This window comes from Microsporum canis, genomic scaffold, assembly GCF_000151145.1.
Source record: "Microsporum canis CBS 113480 supercont1.8 genomic scaffold, whole genome shotgun sequence".
Taxonomy (NCBI): Eukaryota; Fungi; Ascomycota; class Eurotiomycetes; order Onygenales; family Arthrodermataceae; genus Microsporum; species Microsporum canis.
In genome coordinates, this window is record NW_003299162.1 from 469,404 (window position 1) to 494,086 (window position 24,683).

Genomic DNA, 24,683 nt, shown 5'->3' on the forward strand with positions numbered 1-24,683 from the left:
TTCGATTTTGCCGCTAACAGATTCGTCAAGCCATCCGCCTTTGGCAAGCTGTTTATCGTTGCGTTCTTGACTCTCAGCCTTGCTGCCTTTGCCCTTCTTTCGCCATTGGCCTATGGCAACATCTGGACTAGAGACATGTGCCAGAAGACCAAATTGATCTCTACCTGGGACTTTGATTGCAACCTTTTCCATACTGACGTAAGTGCTCCAACCTGGAAAGCTCCCCAACGCGGGCATGGTTGAGTTGAGTTACTGACCTGGTCAGCTATCCCAATATTCTACCCCTGAATACATCACCCCAGACGCCGCCCAAACATCCGTAGCTACACCACCCTCTCAAATACAGCAGAAGGAACATCAACCTTCACAGCAACCTTCACAGCAGGTAGACCAGGCCCCTGACCAACAGAAAGCAGTTGACAATCACCTGCCGCAACTGGGTGAGGAGATCCGTAGAGTCCGCGAAGTTGAGTACCGCGATAAGGCGGGGAACATCCTAAACGAGGAACAGGTTAAGCTTCTCGAATCCCAGGGAGAAATCTCCTTCGAGACCCGCTACGAGACCCGAACTAGACTGGTTGACAGCGAGGGACGAGAAATCCCCAAGGAAGCTCTTGTCGCCCCCGAACATCCTGATGTCCAGGGCTCCAACCCGGAGACCGTCGCTAAGGATGCAGCAGAAGCACCAGCGGACAAGCCTGCTGTTGTTGAAGACGAGGGAAAATCAGTATTGAGGGAAGAGGGAAAGCCAAAGCCCGCTAGCGAGGCTAATGCTGCTACAAACTAATTGAATCTCTACGATATCTAATGGATTTCATTCTTGTTCTCTTTTCTGTAATATATTAATAACTCTTTATGGCGTGTTTTGTGCGCGCGATGACGTTTGAAGTATCAGTGTCATGTTTTATCTAAAAAATAGAAATATCTACTCTAGATGATGATTGTGCTCAATATATTTTTTCTGATAATTCTATATAATGCTAATATGGATGATACATAGGTTGAACATAGGGGGTTGGCAATTAGCATGATTATACTCTATTGTACAATAGAGTATGGGATCGAGATGCATGGTATGGTATGGCCGTCGGTATGAACCGAACATTTGAAGGAAAGATCAGGCAGACCAAGGGGTGGCATATAGCAGTGAGGGGAGAGAGCAAAGATGACAAGATGTTACAATTGTAGGAATATGTACAGGAGTCTCAATGCTGCGGTTGACTCTAAGCATAATATCAAAATCCACCCCATGACGGTATAGCCTGGAATTTGATCTAGAGATCCTTTCCGTACTTGTTGAATCGTTCGTGGAGGTCCTGTTCAGGGATATCAGTATGCGTCCATATACGACAACGAGAAAAGGGGAAACGGCACAGGGCCAGCCACGTACAGCTGGCAGGGTCACATTTGGAATGATGACCTCGTTCAGGGCACTGGGAGCCTCCTTGAGGGGCTTGCTCTTGTCTCCGTGAGGGTGGTATTTGTACTTGAAGTTGCCCTTGCTCTCGGAATCCTTCTCATCGATCTCCCAGGGCATGGAGCCGCTCTCGCCAACACGGACGTTGCTCTCGGAGCTGACGGTGGTAGGAGTGCTGCCTAGGTACCAGCCAACGATTCCAAAGGCACCGGCCATAACGGCGAGAAGGACCTATATTAAAAACACCATCAGCGTTTAGCTTGTGCTATCGCGCGAAAAGAGAGTTCCAAAACATGTGTGGCCACTTCAATTGCATGAATCACACTCTTATCGAACGTACATAGAGCTCAGGATCCTTTTTGGCGCCCTTCTCGAGACCGGCCTCGGCGGCCCTGGAGGAGGAGTGTCGTTGGAATGGCTGTGGCGTGACCAGTCTACGGACAGGCTGGCGCAGGAAAGCCCGGCGGGCCATGATGGCAGAGATGGAGGACATGGTGAAGAGCAGTTCTGACCAGACGGTGCTGTGTCAATTGCCTTGGTAGCGAGAAGCTGGAAGCTGTAGATGTTTGTCTTTGCTGTTGGTTTTAAGACGTTCGATTGCTTGTCTTCTTTTTCCGCTTTCGTCGGTTTGTTTGGTCAAGTCACGTGGAAGATGAGTCAGCAGTAGTCACATGACGCATCTTGAAATTAAAGGGAGAAAAAAGAAGAAACAAACAAAAAGACGACGACGAGAAGAAGAAGAGGAAGAAGAAGAAGATATCGCGGAGAAGAGGAAGAAGGTATCTCAAGGGCATATCCGCTGTTGTATATTCTGTATTCCCTGGGTTTCTTCGCTCCTGAGGCGCATTCTGCACGGTAACGGCCGCTGCCTTCCATCCGACCAGGTACAGCTATGAGAGCTTGAGGTCTTCTATATATTGATATCGTGATAATGCAGCGTTGCCGTTGACTCTGGACAATATAATACGGATCGATCACTGCAATGGCTTCCTCTGACACGAAGCCCGATGCTTCAGACTCCCATCTCCCGCCTCCCACACCCCAGAATGCTCGCGGGTCCTACATCTCCTCTCAGATGTCCAGCGCCATATCAGAAGACGGACAGCGAGTCCAGCATCCAGCATCATGGTCACAGCCTGGGCCGCCTCAGTCGCGTCGTGGGCCGCCGCCGCTGAGGAATCCCATGCTGAATACCAATACAAGACCACCCAGCGCGCAGAGCAAGATGAGCAAGACTCACGTATCCTCCCTCACATCCCAGGCCTTCTTCCGCCCCATGAGCTCGCAAAGACTACAGGCACAGCGTGGTGGGAGGCCTACAACGACGTCGAACAGCACTGTCGGGTGTGAAGACAACCAGAGTGACGTGGGAAGTCAAGCGCGGAGGAGCATGGTATCGAACGCGACCGCGCAACTGGACCAGGAGCTCCGTCCTCCGTCGAGAGGAACGGAGTTTACGGATCCGATCTTGCCTGACAGGATGACGGCCAATGCCAGCCCCTCCGGGCATACAACCCTTCGCAGCCTTGGAGACAACGTCAGGCTTCTCAATGATAGATCCCATAGATCGTCAACTCCAGTTCAAGTTAACCTGGGAGAGAACTATACCAATCCCAGCGCATCACACGAACCGCCATCCAAATCACCTATGTCCTTTCCATCAGGACTTCTAGGCGGGAACACATCTGACTCTACGATTCGTCGTGGTGACCAGAGAAGCCACACAAGGCTGGCATCGAACCCAACATCTATACCTGAGCCCGAGCCGGAGAAACTTCAGGAGGAACCGGTCATTGAGAAGGGAAGAAATTTTGAATACTTTACCGGGAATACCGCATTCTTCGGTGGCGGCAGGTTCCAGAATACTCGCGATAGACCGGTTAACATTTTGACGGCATTCTTGATAATACTACCCTCGATTCTCTTTTTCGCGTTCTCGTAAGGGCCCCCTATATGTTCTGAATATCGAGCTTGAGACTACTGCTAACTTGTGTCTCTTCAGGGCCCCATGGCTGTGGAAACACTTGTCTCCAGGAATACCCATCGTCTTTGCTTACATACTCTACCTCTGTTTTTCATCGTTTCTCCATGCTTCCTTAGTCGATCCCGGCGTGAGTTGTTCTCCTGCCTTTATACCGCTACGTATGGCTATTGCTAACCGCATATTGATAGATTCTTCCTCGAAATCTCCATACCTTTCCCCTCACTGACCCCAGTGCTGACCCTCTAGCCCTTGGCCCTCCTACCAGTGACTGGGTTATGATCAAACTAGCAACTTCAGACGTCGCTGCTATGGACGTGCCGGTCAAGTACTGCAAAACCTGCAGCATCTGGCGACCACCACGCTGCTACCACTGCCGGGTATGCAACAACTGCGTTGAAACCTTGGACCATCACTGTGTCTGGCTCAACAACTGTGTCGGGCGTCGGAACTATCGGTACTTCTTCAGCTTCGTTGCTTCAAGTACTCTACTGGCCATCTTTTTATTCGCCGCAAGCCTTGCTCACATCCTCAGCTATAAAAGCCAGGAAGGGGTTACCTTTGCGGTAGCCTTACAAAAGTGGCGCGTCCCTTTTGCCATGGTCATATACGGTGGTCTTGCGGCAACATACCCTGCCTCACTGGCTGTCTACCATATCTTCCTGATGGGCCGAGGCGAGACAACCCGAGAATACCTGAACTCACGCAAGTTCAAGAAGGAAGATAGACATCGCCCATTCACCCAGGGAGACGCCCTCAAGAACCTCGGCGCTGTCCTTGGGAAGCCCCGGACCCCAAGCTATCTTCAATTCAAGAAACCTCATATCGAGGGTGACCAGCGGTTCGCAACCTACCAGGTACACAAGCGGCGAACCGACATCGAGGCACAAAACGGCGGCCTCGAGATGCAGCAGGTCAGCAACGGACATCCGTCCAATGCCAGCGGTACCTTGGCCAGCGGCACCTTAGCCAGCTCACAAAACGACCATGCGGCCAACTGACCTTCCCTTTGTGGCTCTGATCTAACGAATCCATGTACAACACTGTATTCTACCGTCAGCTCCTTTTCTACATCACACCTTTACGGACTTCTATCCATTCCTTCTTCTCCTTCGACCTCTACTTCGTGTATATCTTGACTCCTTATCGTTTGACCTTACCATTGACCTGCTCCCTGACTGATTTATGCTTCTAATACCCCCTTACGCCCCATCTTGACCATGGGATTTTCCTTTCTATCTTGCGGACTGCCTACGCACTAACTATACCTTTGCCATCTGTTTGTTTCTTTCTAGATAGACCTGTGTACACACGCCCGTCACCGGGGCCTTCTCTGGCTCGGATGCCTTCAGACGCTGACCTGCTACAGACGAAGAGTTTTGCTGTTTCTTCTCAGAGACTTGAGCTAGAATCCGAATATTTAATGTCTAAATCCTAGTATATTTTTGCCCATCTTCGGCCCCTTTTTCCAACAGTAAACCTATATAAAAGTTATCAGTGGCGCATTCTTCCTGAAACCCGAACAACTTCTCCTACAATATTTACAATAGCTGACTATGAGTCGTGTAAATGCTTGAATCCTGGATATTATCATGCTAGCCGCCTTATGCTGCATTTATTCTACCTTGCATTGTTGATTTCTTCCCTGCTCGTTCATCCCTTGAAAGGCTGCCTTGTTGCCTCCGCGTCGCGCCTCTTTTTCCTATCAAACATCTTCAATTCCATCAACTTCTCTCTTCCTGGCCCAGAACTCGAGTATTTCCTCCAGAAAAGCTATTGCTTTCTCTTTTTTATACGCAAGATACCTTTTGATTTGACCTATAAGTTCTCGTGTGCTCTAATTGACTGCGGTCACAGCCATGTCGCGCGTCGCCAGAGAGTCAACGTCAACATCTACATCTCTAGACAACGACTCAACTCTTCTCGAGTCAACCGGAAACACCATCACGCCGGCTACAAGCGTCTCAGAGACCTCAAGCAACGTCGATATCCCAATTACGAAGGCTGGTTCTCACATCTGTCCGCCACAGACGCGTCGCGTAGATGTAGCAGCTATCGAGGATGGAACCAACAACACCACCGAAGCGGAGGGGGATAAACACGGGGATGGCCTAGAGAAAGCCGTGCCTACATCTGCTACGGAGGAGGGAACAGTTGTCAAGCGTGAACCGGCTCAAAGGCGCGAACTACGTTCATCGCGAGGTCGACGTGGCTTGTCCGCCGGAGCATCAGAGCCATACGCAGAGGAGACTACGGCAGATGTACCACTGGGAAGCGCCGAAAATAGTACTACGAACGAACAATTAAAGGAAGAAACTGGGTCAAAGCCGCGGTCATCTACGAAAACTGAGCCGGCGCAGCCTAGGAGGCGTTCTGGCCGGTTAACCCTCTTGGAGAAAACCAAGACCGTTTTAAACCAGGTGTCCTCAATTCTGGGAAAAAGGCAACGTGGTGATAAGGAGGCTGAAAACTCCGAGGCCAAGGTGGAGGATAGAAGGTCTAGTCTTCGTTCAAGGACTGCTGTGCGCAAAGAGCCCCAGGAAGAGTCTGCTACGAAGAAGAGGCGCATTTCCGAAAACGCTGCTTCTCCTGCAGAGAAAGACAAGGGTACGGACCAGCAATCCTCGTCTGCATCTCATGAAGTTGCCATAACTGCACCCAAGAGGAAGAAATGGCTCTCGCATGGCCTTTACGCAGGCCCAAATGCGTTTGCCAAATTTGAACTTCCACCTCCCCAAAGCCGGCGAAGGGGGGCTAGACAAAAGCCTCGTGAACGTGTTTTGTTTCCTATGCCAAAATACTCTGGTGCCTTGCTGTTAGAAAAAGGCAGACCTTTTAAATTGCCTTATGATATATTTTCCCCCTTGCCTCGCGGTCAACCTAAACCGGATGAGTGGCGCAAGATAAATAAGAGTAAGCAGAACATATATCCAAACTGATCAGTCTGTCTCCCAGACTAACTGAAAACAGATATATTTGTTGGGGATGCTGCCGGTATCTGGAAGGCTACTATGCCAACCGAGCAGTCCACCTGTCTCTGTACCCCTGAAATGGGTTGTGGTGAAAACTGCCAAAACCGTCATATGCTCTACGAGTGTGATGATAATAATTGCAAACTTGGTGAAGACCTGTGCAGGAACCGCAATTTTGCTAAGCTGCGCAATCGTATCAAGACCGGAGGCAAATATAACATTGGAGTCGAGGTCATAAAAACTGAAAGCCGCGGATATGGCGTCCGGAGCAATAGAACTTTTGAACCCAACCAAATTATTGTCGAGTATACTGGGGAGATACTCACTCAGATCGAAGCTCAGCGCCGAATGAAAACAATATACAAGAAGAACGAGGTTTGTTTTGCCCTGTCGGTCTCCAAGGCCATGCTCGAAGCTGACTCTCTTCAATAGTGCTTTTATTTAATGGACTTTGATCAGAATATGATCATCGATGCCACACGGGGTTCGATTGCACGATTCGTCAACCATTCATGTGAGCCTAATTGCAAGATGGAAAAATGGATTGTTGCAGGGAAGCCTAGGATTGCCTTGTTTGCTGGCGAAAACGGTATAATGACTGGGGAGGAACTGACATATGATTATAACTTTGAGTATTATCAACCCTACACCGGCCGCTATAAGTAACCAAGCTGACCATTTATTAAGCCCATACTCCAATAAGAATGTCCAAGAATGCCGTTGTGGCACTCCATCTTGCCGCGGCGTATTGGGACCAAGACCCAAAGGAAAGGACTCCAAGGAGAAACCTACTACGAAATCAGGCGGTGCTGGAACTAAACGCAAGTCACGGGGAAATGCAGATGAGCCAGCGTCGAAGAAACAGAAAGCCGGCAAGCAATCGCCCGTCAAATCAGGTCTGAAGAGAGCGGTCTCAAAGGCTTCTCAGGGTATCAAGTCCAAAGCCAAGGCAATAAGGGTACCGAAGAAGCGAGTGGGCGTTAAATTCAATAAATCTGCAAAGAGTAAGGCAGTAACAACGGCTGCCGCTGACGTTCCCTTCACGTCTGTTTCACGGTCTTCCAAAAGGCAAGCCGCAGGGAATAACAGACTCCGAATGTCATCTAGAGCCAGAGTCAGTATTACGGCGGTTAAGACTGCTCTGAAGGGAAGAAGAGGTGGACGCAGGGCATCTACCAAGTCCTGAAATCCTTGGTTTGGAGTGTGCTTTGGCTCTCAGCTCTTGTATTGACACTCCCTAGCATTAGTAGAGGGAGGACCTTTTTGGAGCTATTAGTGTTGTTGGGCTCATATTCATATTCAACCTATGTACTATTATATCAAACGTTGGACAAGTCCTCCCGTTCTTTGCTGGCATGGTAATGCTCCTGTACTAAGTAAAATATAAGGTAGCTTTGAATGCAAAGGGGATATATATATTCTACTCCATACGCTATATAATATCGCAAAACGCCAGCCCCAAACCAACCGGCATAATATAATGATAGGCCCAAGGTGAATAAACAGCTTACGCCACAAGTAATAGATTCATCACTCTAACGAACCAAACCCCTATAAAGGTCTCCAAAATGACAAAGTGTAGTAGAAAACAGGGTACAGCGCCAGTCCAAACAATATATTAACCAGTCATTTCAACATCTTTCCCATCGTTATTGCTTTCTCCATCTTTAGCAGAGGGTATTTCAGAATGGGCATTGGTATCATCTCCTTTCTGTTCTGTGGTCCTAGCTGGTGTATCCTCTGGCTTACTTTGCTTAGTAGAGCCCGGGTTTTTATCTAAGCTCGCCTCAAGGCTTCCCAAGAGATCGACTTCCCCGTCTTCGAAGTGGACGGCGCCAGTTGAGGTTGGTTGGGGTTTGTTTTCAGTTGTTTCAGGTGGATGTAGAGAGGTGGTGGCAGTTTGTGCCTCCGCAGGCTCATTGGAGGATGGACGGGATGGATTAGGGGGGGGTTCGGATATAGGCCCGGGCATTGGATCTGACGTGTGAGCAACAGGAGGACTCTGGGATTTAGCTTCTGCCTCACTGCCTGGTGGGAGATCCGGTTGTGAAACCTGCTCTTCCTTGGCCGATGTTTGGGGACTAACGACTTTCCCAGGGGAAACCCGATTTGCCCCCTCAGCTGCGTCCGTTTTGACGTCGAGGCTTTCCGGGATAGGTACTATGGGAGAAGCGGTTTTTGCATCATTGACCGTGGTAGCTGGAGGCTGATCGGCAGTCCCCCCTTGCTGTGATACAGTTGAAAGTACGGCTGTGTCTGAAGCTTCAGTCGAAATGGTGGCCTTCGTTGGTCCTTCGGCGGGTGATTTTGAAGAGTGTTTAGAGATGGAAGTCGTGGCAAGTGGTGCTTCCGGTGAGCTCGAGGGGCCTTGAGGAGGTTCCGTAGATGTTTGTACAGTAGATTCTTGTCCGCCGGAAGGTGATTGTTGAAGCATATTCTGCGAGCCTAACGGGGTATCAACGGCCGGAGTGGTACTGTTTCTATCACCCGGGCCGTCAGACATTGGAGTAGGCTTGGCGTTGGGTGCCGTTTCGTCCTCCTCGTCGCTCTCCTCGCCCTCCTCATCGTCGTCTTCCTCCTCTTCGTCTTCTGCTGCATGATCGGTTCCAGAAGTCGTCGCGTCATTTCCTGAAACAGCGGACTGGACTGCTGCGTCCCCTGATGCTTCAGCTCCAGGGGCCACCGGCTGTCCTGTTCCATTCCCGGGAGCAAACATCACCTTCTTTCTGCTCTTTGACTTGCCGGCCTTCAGTTTCCGTTTTGCCTTGATCTGCTTGGGCACGACTGCGCTGCCCTCAGTGCTGGCAACCACCACGCCCTCTTGATTCACCACTCCAATATCCGCAACCACAGTTCCCGGGGCCGGGTCAACGTTCACAACCTTAGCGTCTGGATTTGCTGCTATGACCTGGGCTTCCTGGACGATCTCCCCTTCCACCTCGTAACCGTCCGGAACCCAGGCTTCATATATTGATATAGTGCCAGTCGTAGGGTCTATCTTTTTAAACTTTGTCTTTCGCATCGGAGTGGACGAGCCAGCGGCTGTGGCGCCGTTGGATTGAGCTCCAGCTCCATATAAAGACGGCAGCCCAGCTCTCCTGGGAGCCAAGAATTCCACCTCAGGAAGCTCGACGGTCCTAGGCACTATCGTCCATTTCGTAGCTGTAAAAGTCCGCTCGACCACCGGCGGCTCTGTGAGCGTATCATCGTCATCTTTCTGTTCAATTTCCTCAGGCTCTGGGTCCTTGCGGACAGGCCGTATGTAGGTACATCCGGCTCTGGCAGCACGAAGAAGCGCTCGGCTGACGGGTGTCAAGAGGTTGCTGTCTCTAGGCATAGGCAGTTCCGGTAGGCTCTGGGGGTCTACTATGCTCGTTTCTTCCTCCGCCGGTTTTGGTTCTTGAGAGAAGGTGGTTACCTGGCGAGACCAGCGGCGGACCGGCAGTCCCTCAAAGACATCGTGATCGATTGGGCCCGATCGATTAGGGCGAGAGGATCGATTCTGCAGTATGTCGAATAGAATGAGTAAACCAGCGTGTCCTGACTGTGAATATGTGTTGCGCGCATGAAATATAGATCTTCATTCTCGCGATGCTGCCCTTGACGCGCCTGGGGAGATTTGCCTCCAGCCACCGTCCATACAGCCGTAGAGCCGTAACCCGAGCTGGTAAGGTATATATAGGGAGGAAGATAAAGACTTACAAGGCCCATCCTGCTTCTATCGCTTCAACTGTTTTTATTTCACGGCGCAAATCGAGCTTCGCCAGCTTGAAATTTGGTTTCTTCAAGTTTGCGATGGAAGTTGAGATGTTTAGTCATGCTGCTGACTAAGACAGAGAAGCAAGAGAAGAGAAGAAGATATAAAAGATATGGACAATTTTTGGAGCATTAAATCTATATTCTACATATTCCCTGTTGGAGAGAGCGAGGGTTTGGTCCCGTAGTAGTCCCTATGTCGTCCCGTAGCAATACCTATTCCCTTTCCTAGCTATAGACAGTCTAGTTTGACCTACGAAAAGAGTCAGCATCACAGGTATAAGCCAACAGGTATAACCTACCCAGAGTCATTTTGTCGAACTATGCTGCCTTCGTTCCCGGATTCCTTGCCCTAGAAAGGGGGTTAGTCTCTTTGCTGATGGAGAATGTATCGAGAGACAGCTTACTGTCTTCTGCCCTTCTACAACCAGTCTGTCCAACTGGTAGAACTGACTTATCACTGTTTGTCTCTGTTGGAATACGCGATTAGCCAGGGTCTAAAACCAGATCTAATGGGATGGCGGGTGAAAAGTACCTTCATCATCCGCAGGTTGGTCAACCCCTTCTGCATGAACTCCTGTATCTTCCGCTCCTCAGTCTCATGCTGGTGTTCCCTGAACGCATCGATGGTTCGCCTTCGCGCGTATTCTCGGAAGTTGTAGGCGGAGAATTGGTTCGACTGGCGTAGGAGAGATCGAAACTACAGCGTATATGTACAGTTAGCTGGTGTACGCCGGTGAAAACGTCGACGACCGGCAGAGAACGTACGAGTGATCGTGCCTGGAAGGCAGAACTCTGGTTCAGCGACTGTACAGACATGCTGAATATGCGTTTACGATGACGTTTGGAGTTCGACCGGCTGGATTATGCCTGTTATTCGGCTGCCTTGTTTTGGGATGAAAACGAGCAAGGCCAAGGACTGCGCCGGGAGGGAGGTCGAGAAAAACCGGCAGTGATAGCAGTGATGTTGATCGGTAGATCCTGATTATCGCCTTTCCTGTCGGACTGCGAACTGCTATCGTATGCAGTATCTGTTGAAGCAGCAGAACCTGCCGGACCGCATGAACGAAGAAGAAACGAAGGGAATAAAAAAACGGGCGTCGGAGATAAGCCTGGTCCGCGGCAGCTACAGCGAAGTAAGAAGAAAGGCAAAGGGAAGAGAAAAAGGGGGTATCAAGGCAGCTGGACGGTCGTAGTCGGTCGTCTCATTCAAGAGGAAGAAGCTGATATTATATACAAGACAGATTGAACAGTTGAAGTTGGAGATGTTGAAAAGTTGAAGCTCGTCGAGTGCTTTGCTGTGCTTATGTAAGATCTCGATATAAGTTGAGGTTGAAAAGAAGAAGAAAAGAAGAACAAGACAGAAGCTCTTGACAACAAAGTATATGAGATAGGATGGAAGAGACACTGCCGACGCCTCCAGCATCCCCGTCAGACGGTCGAGAAGCCCGCTCTGAAGATGTCGTCCGCGCCATCGACGACCTGCTGGAGCGTTATCTCCACCTGCTGGACGAGCAGCAGAAGCTCCAGGAAGCCATAGGCAAGCAGTTTGCAAGTGTACGACAGTCAATACGGCTGACACTACTATGGACACGGCTAACATGAGCAGGGCTTCTTCTCTCTTGCGCGAGCAAACAACTCATGCCCTCCCGGCCGTCGATACGGAGAAGACTACTACGACGAACGGATGAAAGCGACCAGACATGTGTACAGAGACAGACCACCGATAAAAGACATTGAGCAGCCTGGTCTAACAAAGATGTCTAGTGAAATTACAATGACAGACCCGGCAAACAAGTCGGAAGCGTCGCTATCAACCCCCGCGTTCAAGACCGTGACTATCGAAATGAAGCCCGACTCTAGCAACGACAAAGACGCCCCCAACGAGGCAAAAGAGGAAGAACAAGAGGAGCCATTCAGCGAAGAGGTTGAGCCACGGACAAAGACGGTGGCCGAAACAAAGACGTCCAATCCGCTGCACTGGTTCGGGATTCTGGTCCCTCCTCCACTCAGGAACGCTCAAGAGGCCTTCTGCGGTGCTGTGGCAGGTCCGATCCCCGCGCTAGCGGGCGTTGTTAGTGAGATGCGAGAGGTCGAGCGGAAGGTAGAAGGTTTGCGACAGCTGCTCGGCGTAAGTGATACATCATAGCCTGAGCGTTTGTTTACATTTTCCCCTATTCGTCCTGCACGGCATTTTCATAGATCAATCGATGTCTAACCAGGTGACTGGGATTCAAACTGTCTAAACTATATTATCCGAGCTGAGAGTACTGAGCTGGGGGATGGAAACTCCGCGCGGGCAGGAGTCATTAGAATTAAAAGGGGGTGGGATATATGGATGCCGAACTGTCAAGCAATCAATGCTTGCGTATGTGTATATGTTTGATGCAAGGAGAAACCGGGGTAAAACCAGGGGTAAAACAGGTAAAGAGATGGTAAAAGAATGGGGAATTGATGAATGCAAAGTGATATCAAGAGAATGCCGAACGATCCTGAATGAACGAGTAATGCAGAACAAAAGAAAAGCAGAGAACGGAAAAAGCAAGAGAAAGACAATAGAAAGAAACGAGACAGGCTCTAGCTGAGGGCTGGGACCTGTACTGGCTGTTTGAGAGACTGCGGCGAGTTGCAGGCACTCGGCCAGATGTCTTCGTCGTAGTAGCTGCGGCGGCGAGTCCGCTTGGGGCCTCTGCCTTTGCGGAACGGCGTCACATTGGGACTGAGCATCTCCCAGACGGCATCGTCTTCTTCGATCCGAGGGATTGTCCGGGGCGTCATGAAGGCCATGCTGATACTGGCCGGGCTTGCGGTGCCCCAGCCGCTGTCGACGCGGGGGAGGTCTGTTTCCAGGGCCAGTCGACGGTTCCTGGTGGGTGTCTTGGGCAGTTTGGGCGTTTCTACATATGTTAGCAACTACATATATATACATATATGTGTGTGTATGAGTGTTGTATAGATAGTGTAGATGTAGACGTATGAAGTGTAGATGTCGATGTGAAAATACTTACTTGGAACTTCAACCTCGACTTCAGGCGCAACTTGGGCTTCAACTCCAACACGCTGTTCGTCTGCAGGCTGCACGTCGTTGATCTTTTTGATTTCGGCTTCGAGTTTGGCCTGTTCAGCTCTGGCTTCAGCAGCAATCAGCTCGTCTTCGACCTTGTCCAGCCAGGCGTGTATGCGCGCCGTAGCCAGGGCATCCTCGTCGTCTGGCTCCGGAGCCACAGCAGCCTTCGACTTTGCAGCGCTGCTCTGCGTGTGACTGTATGTACGGAAGTGCGGGATGGGCGCTCTGCCGGTGCGAGGCCGGGGGGCAGACGCAGACTGGTGCTGGCGGTGCTGCTGGAAGTCCTTCAACACCTGCTTGGGGCTGGCGGTGGCCGTGGACGGTGGCTCAAAGACCCTTCTCAGCGCAGAAGACGCTGGCTCGCGCTGGCTCGGGGACGGAGTATGCGGCGACGGCGGGACGATCTGCTTTCGAGCCCGCTTGGGATGCGACCAGGTTCCCCAGCGCTCTGCAGGGTGGATTATCTACAAGTCAGCTGCCGCTGCACAACCAGACGCACACCAGAACGTTCGACTTTCTTCTCGGCTGTGACGAACGGCCGGGGGGTACAAGGGGGGAAGAAGACGTTATGTACCTTTTCCGTGGAGCATCTGTGAACCGTTCATGCTTGACTGGGTACGCTTCGAAGCCTGAAGCTTGCTGGAGAACGACGGAGGCGCTGGTTCGGGCATGTTATAATGCTTCTATAATCTGTCCCGGGAGAGTTCAGCAGCCTATTCTCTCTCTATTGGAGAAGATATGAAAGAGACATCTGGGATATAGATTGTTTTCTTGTACATTTGGATTATTTAGTTATATCGACAGACCGGCAGACCAGCTTTCAAACTCCAACAGAACTCCAAGAAAACAACTTGACGGCCCTTTTTTTTTGAACGACTCGAAGCGAGGTCTATGGAGAAAACATCAAACAGAACGACCTGGACGCTGGATGGCCGAATTGGGACGTGCCTGCTACCGGAGCGGCCACAACGAGCAATGCAAAGAAACAGCGACTGGAAAATGGAATGAATAGAAAAAAAGAAAATGAGTGTGGACGGACGAGATTCTGTTCGCGGGGATTCAGCAGCAAAACGAGGTCTATAAAACAGAAAGGAAAGGAGAAGAAAAGAAGGAATGGATCGAGTTTTGCCCTCGAAGATATAAAAGGCGAGCCCTCAAAGGGAGAAAAGGAAAGAAGAAAAAGAACAGAGGATGGCGGACATTTAGTGTCTTAATCCACTATCCAGCTCCCTAGGCAACGGGAGCTTAGTTGCGTATAATGCGCTGATAGTGAGCCATGGATGTGTAACAGCTCTGCTACTGTTACTGTTATAGAAAATATCGGAGATGATGTCTTCCGGTTACCAGCAACCGTCCGGTTTTTTTTTCACATATCGAACTCGAACTCCCTTTTCACCTTGTTCGGGCCTTTGCCAACGTCGCTATGGCAGCGTCCGGGTCTCTGCTGGCAACGAACCCCAGGATGATCTCATTTATACTCCATGCCCCCAAACGAATGGGCTGGACACAGGGTTTATGGATGGATCATCTCTTGGTCTTTTTTTACGTACCGTTCATCTCCAGCATACCGTCTCGAGCGAGAAGGAAATATGATTGAGACAAACACAAATCAACTGCATGTCGACGGCCGCCGCTATTTAAGCATAGCCTCCCAGCTAGTGTCTTTTTACATATAGGAGATACTTCCATGCCACAGCCCTCGGGCGCAAGAGATGCAGAAAAAAAAACATGCACTTGTTTCGGTGGAGTCGGCGTTCGTCCGTATTTGGGCAAACTCTGAGGCATCGAAGCAGTGGAGATCTCTTCGTCTCTCTCTTGATGTCCTTTTTTTTTGCATTTTTGCCATTTGGATATATTCCTTTTTCCTGTTTCCATAGCATATCCACGGTGGGAACCAAAACTTACAAGATGGCTTCAACCTCGCCTGCCATCCACACCCAAAAATACATATCGTTACTCCATCAAGAGTCAACCAGCAACCACCGCCTCGTGCCGCGGCTTAAACATGGATGAATGGTTGGATCGGTGGGCGCCGCTGGAGGGTGCATTTCGGTGCTGCATGGCAAAGAGAGAACCTGTTGACCCCCGTCCTTGCCCTCGCCCTGGTCTGCCAGCTGTTTCAGAACTAAATTAGACCTCACGATATATCATCGGATATGCTGTGAGGAGACTTGAGACGGCCCTAGGGCCTTTACCCAGGGAAACCCAGGTAAAGGCCGGCTAACATGGTTTTTGGACAATCATTTTCCCCTTCAAACCGTCGTTCGCTTCAGAGAGAATTTCCTTTTCTCTCTCTCTTCTTCTCCTCTCTTTCTCATTCTTAATTCTCCCTTCTGCCTCCATCCGTCTGCTGAGGTAGATGTGGGAATCCTTTTTACCTCTTTAGCTCTCGATTACTTTTCCATTCGGGCCAGCGGCTCCGGAGAGTTCGGGACTGTGTCTTCGATATCAACCAGTGGTTGACTTGATAGCCTGCTGGAGCTGGCAAGCAATTTGCAATCCCATTCTTCTTTCTTGTCTCTGCCCGGCAAATTTTTTTTTTTTTTTTTTGATATCCCGGTTGCTATTCAATCTTGCATTATTACATTCTTAACAGCGCATCGGGGACTAGGGTATAGCATCTGGCCTGTGGCCGGTATCCAAGACCCCCCACCAACCAAATAACCAACGATCTAGAGTCGATATATACACAAACAGAATCTCGGCCTAGCTGTCGACCCCATAACGATAGCCTCCAATTGACCATGGCGGACGATAACCGAGCTGACGATGTTGGGAGAAAGGGCTCTGTTCGTCGAGCAAGAGAAAAGGCCAGGCAAAATATGGACCACGAAGAACATGAGATGACTGGCAGGAGTCTCTCTGGGCACGGCAGACGGCCGCCGCCCGTTGCAACGGGCAAAGAACAGGGCCATGGCGCCAAACGGTCTGTTGTACAGGACCCTGCGGCCATGACCCGTCCACGACGTAATACCAATCCTTATGCTAAGGAAATGGCGGAGGCACAAGCGCAGGCACAGGCAGCCTTGCAGCGGGCTGCACGTCAGCCCAGCGCCGTTGATACTTTTCTTCACGACTCCAGAGGAAGACGGTATCCCCCGTCCAACCCATACCACGGAGCTACTTCCTCACCGCCGTCTACTTACTCCCAGAGTTCCGAATACGGCACCACCCTAGCAGTGCCATCAATCGATCACTCTCACCACGGTCAGATCCTAGCCCATCCAGCACCTGCTCGACGATCCAATTCTAACCCCTCTCAAGGCAACGGCCGTCGTGACCCGCAAGGAAATTTCTACCCAATTGGATCGACCGTCTCGCCTATTCCAGAGGAATTTCCCTCCCATATCCAGAGGAATGTCAAATCCTTCGCGTCGAGCAAAGTGATTCCATCAAGTTGGGGCTCCGCTCCGTTTGAAACTGTCGATCTCAAATACGAGGAGATGCGTGAAGCAGCCATCGGTACCGACGGCGGATCGTCCGCTTACAACGAGGACGAGATGGCGCAGGCACTCAAGGCAAAGTCAGCCCTACGCATCAGAAACAAAGATAGCATCGACATCGCAACAGGCTCTGGCCCTGGCTCCAGCCTTGCTAGACAAGTCAGCATGGGTAAGTCAGGCAAAGGCGAGCTGCGGACTATTAATATCACCAAAAGCGACTCTCAATCGATGCACAACCGTACCATGAGCGAAAAATCCTTTGGAGCTCCATCAGAAGCCGGCACTGTTGCTTCAAGTGGTACAATCGGCATCGCCATCAACCCATCTCTGCGTGCAAATATCCCCGGTCACCACATACCGCCATCGTTCCACAATCCTACAGGCCCACTCCGACCAAGCCGGCTGCGTGCAAACTCGCACTCTTCCGTTGAGTCCTTTGACGAAGAAGAGGAGCCAGAGGGCGACGAGGTGCCGATAATACACAAGCAGCCTACCAATGATTCCGAGTTCAGAGATATCGAACTTGGTGGACGCAGAGCCTCACAGTTCAGTGACTTGCCTGCTCCACCCGGCCTGAACATCAGCGGAAAAGAACCAGAGGTCAGAGCAGTCTGACCAGTTTGCCAGATCTGATCCGCAGGGCTACCAAGTTAGCATCAAATCTTGATCGCGGCAAGACGGCCAGCAAGGGCCCAACTGCGATGTTCGAAATGTACAATGCAAGTTCAGAGGCCAAGAACAAAGAGCGTCGATACTCTGGTTCGATAAATGATATCCTCGCTTGCTTTCCTCCCCCTGGTATCCAGACTCCTGGCAATAACCCTGCTCAAGCCGGCAATGACTCCAAGGGTAAGAGTGAGGTCGAAGTTCCAAAGGCTAAGCGCCGGTTCTGCGGTTTGCCTGCACCGGCTCTCATCGTCTTCTGCATCGGACTGGTTCTTCTGCTGGCTATTATAATCACCATTCCACTCGCTGTCGCTGGCAAACCACGCAACCATTCGCCCATGACCTGTGAGCTCGAACTCCCCTGCAACAACAGAGGTGTCAGTGTCGGTACCCCAGGCTCCTGCAGCTGCGTCTGCCCTGAGGGCTATAGAGGTACCACCTGCAGTGTTCTTGCCGACGAGGGCTGTGTCATCGCCGATTTGAAGGATAACCGAAATCTTCGCCATGATGCAACTGTTGGTAGCGCGATTCCAAGACTAGTCATTAACTCGCTCAGGAGCTTCAACATTCCTCTTGATGTTGGGAAGTTGTTGTTACTCTTCGACTCTGAGAATGTTTCCTGTAACGTGGAAAATGCCTTGGTTTCTTTTAACGGCCGCAATCAAAAGAGAGGGCTCCCAGCACCCAAGGACCCTAGAAACAGTGCTCTACTTGAGTATACTCTTGCAAACCGTCGCCGTTCCGGGAATGTCGACCTGGCAGCTAGAGCTCCTCAGAACACTACGCCACAACCGACTTCCACACCTACGCCCACCCGCACTTCATCTTCTACACGGACTTCATCACCTACATCATCCCCGACTCGCACATCAACACCAACTTCAACAACATTGCCTACACCGATGCCAAGTGTTGATCCATCTCAGAACGTTCTTGACTTCGCCCGGATATCAGTTCTTTACATCTTCGAGAAGACTGAGAAATTCAGCGCTGCCCATGCAGCTCACGATGCTATCCAGGATGCTCTCCGTCGTCCTTCCGGAATAGAGAATAACCTCCCTACCTTTAAACCAGTGCAGCTTGAATACGGCGATAACACGTTCTTGCTCGGCTTCGATACTCTCTCCATCACTTTCTTCGAGAAAGGAGCTCAAGCGGTCGTCGTTGGTGGTAAAGGTGACAATGTCAGCTCATAGTCAGGTCATGAGATAATGACTGTGCTTTGCTTCAATAACGTTGCCCGTCTTTTAAGAGCTAGCGGGCTGGATCTTCTTTGGCTTTTCTTCTTACTCTCTTTTTTCATACATGTTCTTCTTCTTCCCTCAGGACCATCCCCGAGCAAAGATACCAAAAAAAATCACCTTCGATATATACCTTTTCAATACTTACTCTTTTGTCAATGCCTTTTGACTGTGAATAATTCTTTTATTTACCCGTTTATACTGCCTGTGCGTTAGATATTGATTACCCCCTCCTGTTACTGACTGCTTTTCTATCTCTCTCCATTTTTCTGAGAATGTGCTTACTCGTATATATGTCTATATGCATGTACATAGCCACCGAGCCATATGAATGCAAACAAGCACTCTTGTCTGTTCAACATCCTGTTGTAGACCGGTCACACCATTTTCCAATGCCTGTTTCATAATATATTTTTTTCGTCCATCCTCCATGATGAAGCCTTATGGGTTTGGCATTGTCAAGGGGAATGCTCGTATATGGTAACACGTTTCTCGCTGGTTTGATGTCGATATTCCCAGTCTCCATGCATCAGGGATTCTATTCGTTTTTAATAAGCATAATATTATCAGATCTTCTCCTTGGTATGTTCATCTCCGTCTATGCCCGTACCCTGTAGCCCGTAACTAAATCATATACGAGTCAGTATGATGAACAAGGGGCTTGGGATCTTGATTCCATGCCAAGCCATAGGGAGGAACATCTATCAATCTTTCTCCTATACCATTTGTAGGAGAAACACAATGGCATACAGACGCTGCGTAGTATTTGGTATATATCAAACATTAAATATAATAAGTAGATCGTTTATATACGCACCCAAGACGCCAAACCACTCCGAGATAAGTATCATATCATACAGAATCCAGCTATGCTCCAACCTCAACCAAAGAACACCCTATCTCCTGAGGTCAGAGCAGAAAACCCGTCATCCCCGATGAGACGCTGGATCCGTTTGGCACGATCACCCAATATCATCTCCTCTGCCTCCCATCGACGACGCTGGGTTTGCTTCTCAGCTACTTTCTTTGGCCCACGACCAAACCAGTAGTTGTTAACTTCGTCCATAGCCTTTAGTTCTTCCTTCTCGGCCTTGACAACAAGTGAGCGGACCATCTGTTTCCAGTTTTTAAGACCTGACCGGAGGCAATGCTGGCATTGCTCTTCCATAGACTGATACTGCATCCCATGACTCGGTGAGGCTGCGAGGCGTTTCTGTTCCTGCAGCGCATCAAGTTGAAGAAGGGCTATCTCGGCCTGGTCGACAGCGTCGCGAGTCCAGGTTAGGCCAGTCTCTTGGGAAGAGGAGGCGTATATAATCTCGCCGATATACACCATTAGACCTGCTTCTTCGCAAGCAGAGGATTGAGAGCGGACGGGAGGTTCGTTTCCCGTCCGGACTGGAATGGGGTATGGAGGTGGAGAGATGAACGAAGAGATGGCGGTTATTGCATCGTTCTTCTTTGTCTTTGATTTATCCTGTCTTGAGCTGCCAGCCTTCGGGAGTGAGTCTTCTGATGCAGTCACACTCCGCCGGGATTTTAGGACAGAGAGAAAGACGGCCAAAGCTGATGTTATATCGCCAGTGCGTACTTGATGAACGCCCATTGCCTTGGAAGTTCGAAGTAGATTTTCTGTTACATATTTATTTCCGCCGTCCTTTAGAATGCCAGTCTTCGGGTCAACGACTTTCTGGGGGTCAACACTAAGGCCTTCAACCGCGATATCCATGGCCCACCGGTACACTTCTCCAGCAGTGTCTTTCAACCCTTTATAATCAAGCCAGTCAGCATAAGCCAGGGCAGCGTCAAGCTTCTGGTTGGTTTGGAATCCCTTGGTTGTTAATATTTTCATGTAAAAGACTGACGGGCTCTGGTATGCTGGCACACAGTTCTCCTCGAGCGGAGCAATTGAACCTTTCGGTCCTTGCTTTGGCCGTGGATTTGAGGGGCCCACAACGTATTCTGGAGGGGAGGCAATATGCGTCACCGTGTCCTCTAGCCATCCATCAAGTTTTTCAGCTGTCTCGGCGGCTCCCATCAGACATTCAAAGTAGCCCTTCTTCCAAGGCTCGCTCATTCCTTCAATGTCATATCCTCCTCTACCCACTCCATCAATTAATATGGCCTCCCCTTCTCCAGCATTGATAATCCGCTCTTTCAACCCTTTACCGTCAATTTCAGGATCTTCTAACCGGGCCAATAGCTCCCTGTAGTAACTTCCTACACCAGGCCAGCTGGTAGCCACTCGGCCCATTTTCTCAGGAGATTGCAGAGCCATTGCAGTCCGTAGATACCATCTACTTTTCCATGACCATTCCGGTGGTGTAGGAAACATACGCTCTATAGTTTCTTGGTAGAGACCCTGTTGCGCAACGTATAGAAGCAGAATAATCGCGTAAACCGTCAAACCGATTTTTATGCCATTGGTTATCTTTCTTCGGCGTTCCGTGCTTATAAGACGCGTTACATGCCGACCAAGGGTCACCACATTGAGCGCTCGACCAGGGAATAGAGGGTGTCCGGAAGCCGAAGAGGTGTAGAGGAAAGGGAGCTGTGGTCTGTTGGCGGGTGCGGTAATAAGCAGCAGTTGGGAGTTGCTGGTAAAAGGTCGCGGATTGGAGAAACGAGCGACATTATTTGGAGGCCGAAGCCTTATTAACCGCGGTATCCGCCGTATATGTGGCTGTAAAGAAAGCATCTTGCGATCTCTTCGTCTGTTGGTGCTTTTGTTAAATATTCAAATATCAAATAATTTTTTGAAGTCACAAAAAGGAAAGTTGAAGCTTTGTTTGCCTTGTTTGCATCATTTCTTAATATCAACTTCAACTTCAACGATCAACAACTTCAATAGATTTGATTACTTTCTAGAACTCCAGGATAGGCAAAGAACCGTTCTTATGGACTGTTATTCGGTTGGGCGCCGGTGCAGGGTTTTACTGGCGAGTCTCAGGGTTCCGGCAACGGGATTCCCAGCAGTTATTTGAGGGAAAGCTTTCTTAGATGGAGCTAAAGAATACCCACGAAGCCATCATATTTACGTCTAAGTCTTAAGGAAACTCAAGGGAAGAAATACCATTATGAATCCTTACGGAAATGATCATATATCAGGACTGAACGAAGTCCGTTACCACTGAGCAGGGCTTCTAGCATTTGGTATTCCATACAGCATGAATCTCGGTTTCTGGATCTTCAAGCGAGAACTTGACCTGGGCAGGATATATCCATTTTTATTCAGTTCCATGCTCTAATAAATATGTATTCTATATGAGCTTTGCCCTTAGAGTGCTTCTGGTTATATTTCCCCCCACAGGTGCCAGGGATAGCACAAGCCAAGCATATATCAAGTCCATCCATTCATCTTCATCACTATTTCCCCCATTTATGGCCCTTATATCTATTCAATCGGATATCATCAAACCAAGCAAATAGAGTTAATAGATCAGTACCCATGTTCTGGACTCTAGCCTGGTTGCTAGGCAAGTAGGAACTTTTCCCCGCGAACTATCACAACTCCTACGACGGTGCTTTGCCAGGTGGGGTCCTTCAATGGTAGTACTACACGGAACTAACGACAATATAGCCAGATCACAGCTTGCTACTGCAATGCTGTCCGTCGCATGACTACAAATTACCTTACCCTAAACCCCCTTCTTCCGAGTATTCATTTCCACCTGCTTTTAGTTATTCACCCTAGACCATAAACCATTGTCTTCGAATCTTATAAATGGGCCTACTCGCTGGGGGTATGCTGGAGGTAAGTATAACATGTTAAATATCTCCCTGTTCAAAACCGGCAAACTACATACCCAACTTTGATGGTAACAAAGATGTCAGTCAATACGATAGACCAATACTTTGACAAGTTAACGTGGTGATACTCACATTTACAAACTATTATCTAACATTGAGTGAAAAGATGGAGCAATACGATATCCAATAAGCACAATTCGCCTCTCCAACCTTGCATCCACTCCATTTCTGTCTTATCAAAGCACTTCAATGAAAGGGTTTTAGTTAGCGGTGTATTTTGACACACTTAAAGCTACAGATAAAGTCCGCACCCATCAAGGACCCCAAGGTTAACCTGGATGCGGTACTCATCTGAAACATAAGTAAGTATATAAATATATACCCAATCTAGCTCTGACGGACCCACGATACCAATCGCTCCATAACGGTGGACACTCGAGCCCCTTATCCGCAGATGTCCACAAGGGTGTACGTTTTTTTACAAAAAAAAAATGGCCATGAGCTAATACGAGTCGTGCGGAAATGCCAACCTTACATCGTTTTATCTTGCCTTGTCTCGCTTGATCTGGGATGACCTGATACAAATTATCCCGGTGAGATCTGGCGATCAAACGCCGCCTCAATCACGGTGATCTAGAACGACAAATGCGAACTATCTCTTGGAAGGCCGAGATCCGCCGCCTCAGCAGCCTACCCAAGCCCACGGAAGGGGTCAACATGGCATGCAAGTGTCAGGGGCCTACCCAACCCTATATACTCCGTGCTATGTCAGCATGCAGTTGGGCGCCATGGCCACAACGAGGCTCGAGATCTCTCTAACCCTTGAGACCTCCGTTGCATTCGGGCTAGGGAAGGTTCAGCTTGCGTCCCGGCCGAAGGAAGGGTCCATCGGTCGGACAAAGACGTCAGGCCTAAGCGTGCCGGCCGACTTGACCATGACTGGGATTTGGTACATGTTTGTCATATATCTACTACACACTATATTTATGACGGAAAATTTCTAGAGGTAGGGGTGTTGAACAAGCCTTTCAGCAGGAGGACGCGGAGAAAGTGATCCACAGGGGAAAATTTGTCCTGACAGCAAAAATAGGGCTGTGTGCGGAGCCGCTTAGAATGACAAGTCCATTCTCCGGGGATTTTCTTGCTTGATTCGTATTTATGGGTTGGATGGGACGAGCATTCTACGAGGACAGCGTATTTATTCTATTTCCCTGCGAGACAAGGCCAGCGGATATATTTCCTACGACTGACGGTTAGGCCCAATTGAACGGAGAGACCCAGCAAGGAATGGAATGAAATCCCGTCATTTTGATATATGACATGTCAAAATATACTAGCATAAGACTTCTAGAAAGGTGTTATGAATGGGTCTGTATATTTTTGGTGGAATAGATGTACTAGGCCGGGGACAAATAAAGGGATTACTGAATAATTCTTTTCTCATTCAACTATTTTCCAGGTAGTCTATCATAAGAGAAAAAGGAGGACAGGTCCAACAAAGGAAAAGACAATAGGAAATCCAACACCACATCGCATTGCCATCGCAACTGCCATCATGTATGTATATCTCAGTTCACATCAAAATGCCACATGGTACGACACCAAAGCCCCAGGCAATATAAAAACGTTATGTGTACATTCTTTAGGTTTCAATAGGTATATAGAGGGAAAGATGAAAACGGATACTAGCTCCGCTGGGTAGGGAAGAGAAGAATGGGAAATCTATAACGGGGCGGGGAAGGATAAAGAGGAAGGAGTATGAGAAGGAGTAGGTTGAAGAGGGTGGAGACTAGGAAGAGACGTTTAGAATCTTTCGAGGAAGCCCTGGCTCTCGAGCATGAGGATGATCTCGTGGACGATGGAGCGGACGGACTGCTTCTCGGTGTCGACGGTGAGGTCGGCGTTGGTGGGAGCCTCATATGGGTCGTCGACACCAGTGAAGCCCTGGATCTCACCGCGGCGGGCACGGGCGTAGACACCACGCTTGTCGGTCTTCTCGGCGTACTCGAGAGAGGTGGCGACGTGGATGAGGAAGAAGGTGCCCTTGCTGGAGATGGTGGTACGGGCAGCGTCACGGGAGTGAGCGTATGGAGCAATTGGGGCGGCAATGACAGCGGCGCCGGCCTTGGTGAGCTCGGAGGCAACGAAGGCGATACGCTGGATGTTCTTGTCACGGTCCTCACGGGAGAAGCCGAGCTCGGAGGAGAGTTCGTGACGGACAGTGTCTCCGAGAAGGAGGGAGACTGGGCGGCCTCCCTGCTGGTTAAGGGTAACCTGGAGAGCACGGGCGATGGCAGCCTTTCCGGAGTTAAGGTAACCAGTGAGGAAGACAGTGAATCCTGTGCTTGGCACGAGGAGGGTTGGAGTCACGGAGGACCTTGACGACCTCG

General features: G+C 49.7%; 11 protein-coding genes across 11 annotated transcripts in view; 6 read left to right on the forward strand and 5 right to left on the reverse strand.

Moving 5' to 3' along the window:
- The window catches only part of MCYG_08101 (mannosyltransferase 1), a gene marked incomplete at both ends in the record, with an annotated part of 3,120 nt that extends 2,333 nt beyond the window's left edge, over positions 1-787 (forward strand). The window contains 2 exons of the mRNA XM_002842972.1: positions 31-198; positions 266-787. Of these exons, the coding sequence (XP_002843018.1) occupies positions 31-198; positions 266-787 (690 nt within the window). The remainder of the gene's footprint in view (positions 1-30; positions 199-265) is intronic.
- Positions 788-1,167: 380 nt separating this feature from the next.
- MCYG_08102 (conserved hypothetical protein) lies at positions 1,168-1,915 on the reverse strand (the record flags this gene model as incomplete). Its single annotated transcript, XM_002842973.1, has 3 exons — positions 1,168-1,316; positions 1,391-1,648; positions 1,758-1,915. The coding sequence occupies 3 exons, from the start codon at positions 1,908-1,910 to the stop codon at positions 1,275-1,277; spliced, it is 453 nt and encodes a 150-aa protein (XP_002843019.1).
- A 484-nt stretch (positions 1,916-2,399) lies between these two features.
- On the forward strand, positions 2,400-4,399 carry MCYG_08103 (palmitoyltransferase erf2; the record flags this gene model as incomplete). The annotated part of the gene is made up of 3 exons (XM_002842974.1): positions 2,400-3,355; positions 3,420-3,528; positions 3,590-4,399. 3 exons carry the CDS (start codon positions 2,400-2,402, stop codon positions 4,397-4,399), a joined length of 1,875 nt encoding a protein of 624 aa, XP_002843020.1.
- Positions 4,400-5,257: 858 nt separating this feature from the next.
- MCYG_08104 (histone-lysine N-methyltransferase) lies at positions 5,258-7,556 on the forward strand (the record flags this gene model as incomplete). The annotated part of the gene is made up of 4 exons (XM_002842975.1): positions 5,258-6,311; positions 6,369-6,745; positions 6,803-7,032; positions 7,058-7,556. The coding sequence occupies 4 exons, from the start codon at positions 5,258-5,260 to the stop codon at positions 7,554-7,556; spliced, it is 2,160 nt and encodes a 719-aa protein (XP_002843021.1).
- Positions 7,557-7,988: 432 nt separating this feature from the next.
- Positions 7,989-10,945, reverse strand: MCYG_08105 (LYR family protein; the record flags this gene model as incomplete). The annotated part of the gene is made up of 7 exons (XM_002842976.1): positions 7,989-9,872; positions 9,902-10,034; positions 10,199-10,264; positions 10,429-10,478; positions 10,534-10,623; positions 10,662-10,826; positions 10,895-10,945. 7 exons carry the CDS (start codon positions 10,943-10,945, stop codon positions 7,989-7,991), a joined length of 2,439 nt encoding a protein of 812 aa, XP_002843022.1.
- A 576-nt stretch (positions 10,946-11,521) lies between these two features.
- MCYG_08106 (conserved hypothetical protein) lies at positions 11,522-12,372 on the forward strand (the record flags this gene model as incomplete). Its single annotated transcript, XM_002842977.1, has 3 exons — positions 11,522-11,683; positions 11,736-12,257; positions 12,349-12,372. 3 exons carry the CDS (start codon positions 11,522-11,524, stop codon positions 12,370-12,372), a joined length of 708 nt encoding a protein of 235 aa, XP_002843023.1.
- Positions 12,373-12,703: 331 nt separating this feature from the next.
- MCYG_08107 (uncharacterized protein) lies at positions 12,704-13,864 on the reverse strand (the record flags this gene model as incomplete). The annotated part of the gene is made up of 3 exons (XM_002842978.1): positions 12,704-13,023; positions 13,135-13,641; positions 13,768-13,864. 3 exons carry the CDS (start codon positions 13,862-13,864, stop codon positions 12,704-12,706), a joined length of 924 nt encoding a protein of 307 aa, XP_002843024.1.
- A 2,073-nt stretch (positions 13,865-15,937) lies between these two features.
- Positions 15,938-18,498, forward strand: MCYG_08108 (conserved hypothetical protein; the record flags this gene model as incomplete). The annotated part of the gene is made up of 4 exons (XM_002842979.1): positions 15,938-17,236; positions 17,287-17,679; positions 18,069-18,213; positions 18,257-18,498. The coding sequence occupies 4 exons, from the start codon at positions 15,938-15,940 to the stop codon at positions 18,496-18,498; spliced, it is 2,079 nt and encodes a 692-aa protein (XP_002843025.1).
- A 925-nt stretch (positions 18,499-19,423) lies between these two features.
- On the reverse strand, positions 19,424-21,241 carry MCYG_08109 (conserved hypothetical protein; the record flags this gene model as incomplete). The annotated part of the gene is made up of 1 exon (XM_002842980.1): positions 19,424-21,241. The coding sequence occupies one exon, from the start codon at positions 21,239-21,241 to the stop codon at positions 19,424-19,426; it is 1,818 nt and encodes a 605-aa protein (XP_002843026.1).
- A 750-nt stretch (positions 21,242-21,991) lies between these two features.
- On the forward strand, positions 21,992-23,297 carry MCYG_08110 (uncharacterized protein; the record flags this gene model as incomplete). The annotated part of the gene is made up of 5 exons (XM_002842981.1): positions 21,992-22,023; positions 22,124-22,200; positions 22,238-22,297; positions 22,685-22,761; positions 23,073-23,297. The coding sequence occupies 5 exons, from the start codon at positions 21,992-21,994 to the stop codon at positions 23,295-23,297; spliced, it is 471 nt and encodes a 156-aa protein (XP_002843027.1).
- A 799-nt stretch (positions 23,298-24,096) lies between these two features.
- The window catches only part of MCYG_08111 (sulfate adenylyltransferase), a gene marked incomplete at both ends in the record, with an annotated part of 1,984 nt that continues 1,397 nt past the window's right edge, over positions 24,097-24,683 (reverse strand). The window contains one exon of the mRNA XM_002842982.1: positions 24,097-24,670. Within this exon, the coding sequence (XP_002843028.1) occupies positions 24,097-24,670 (574 nt within the window). The remainder of the gene's footprint in view (positions 24,671-24,683) is intronic.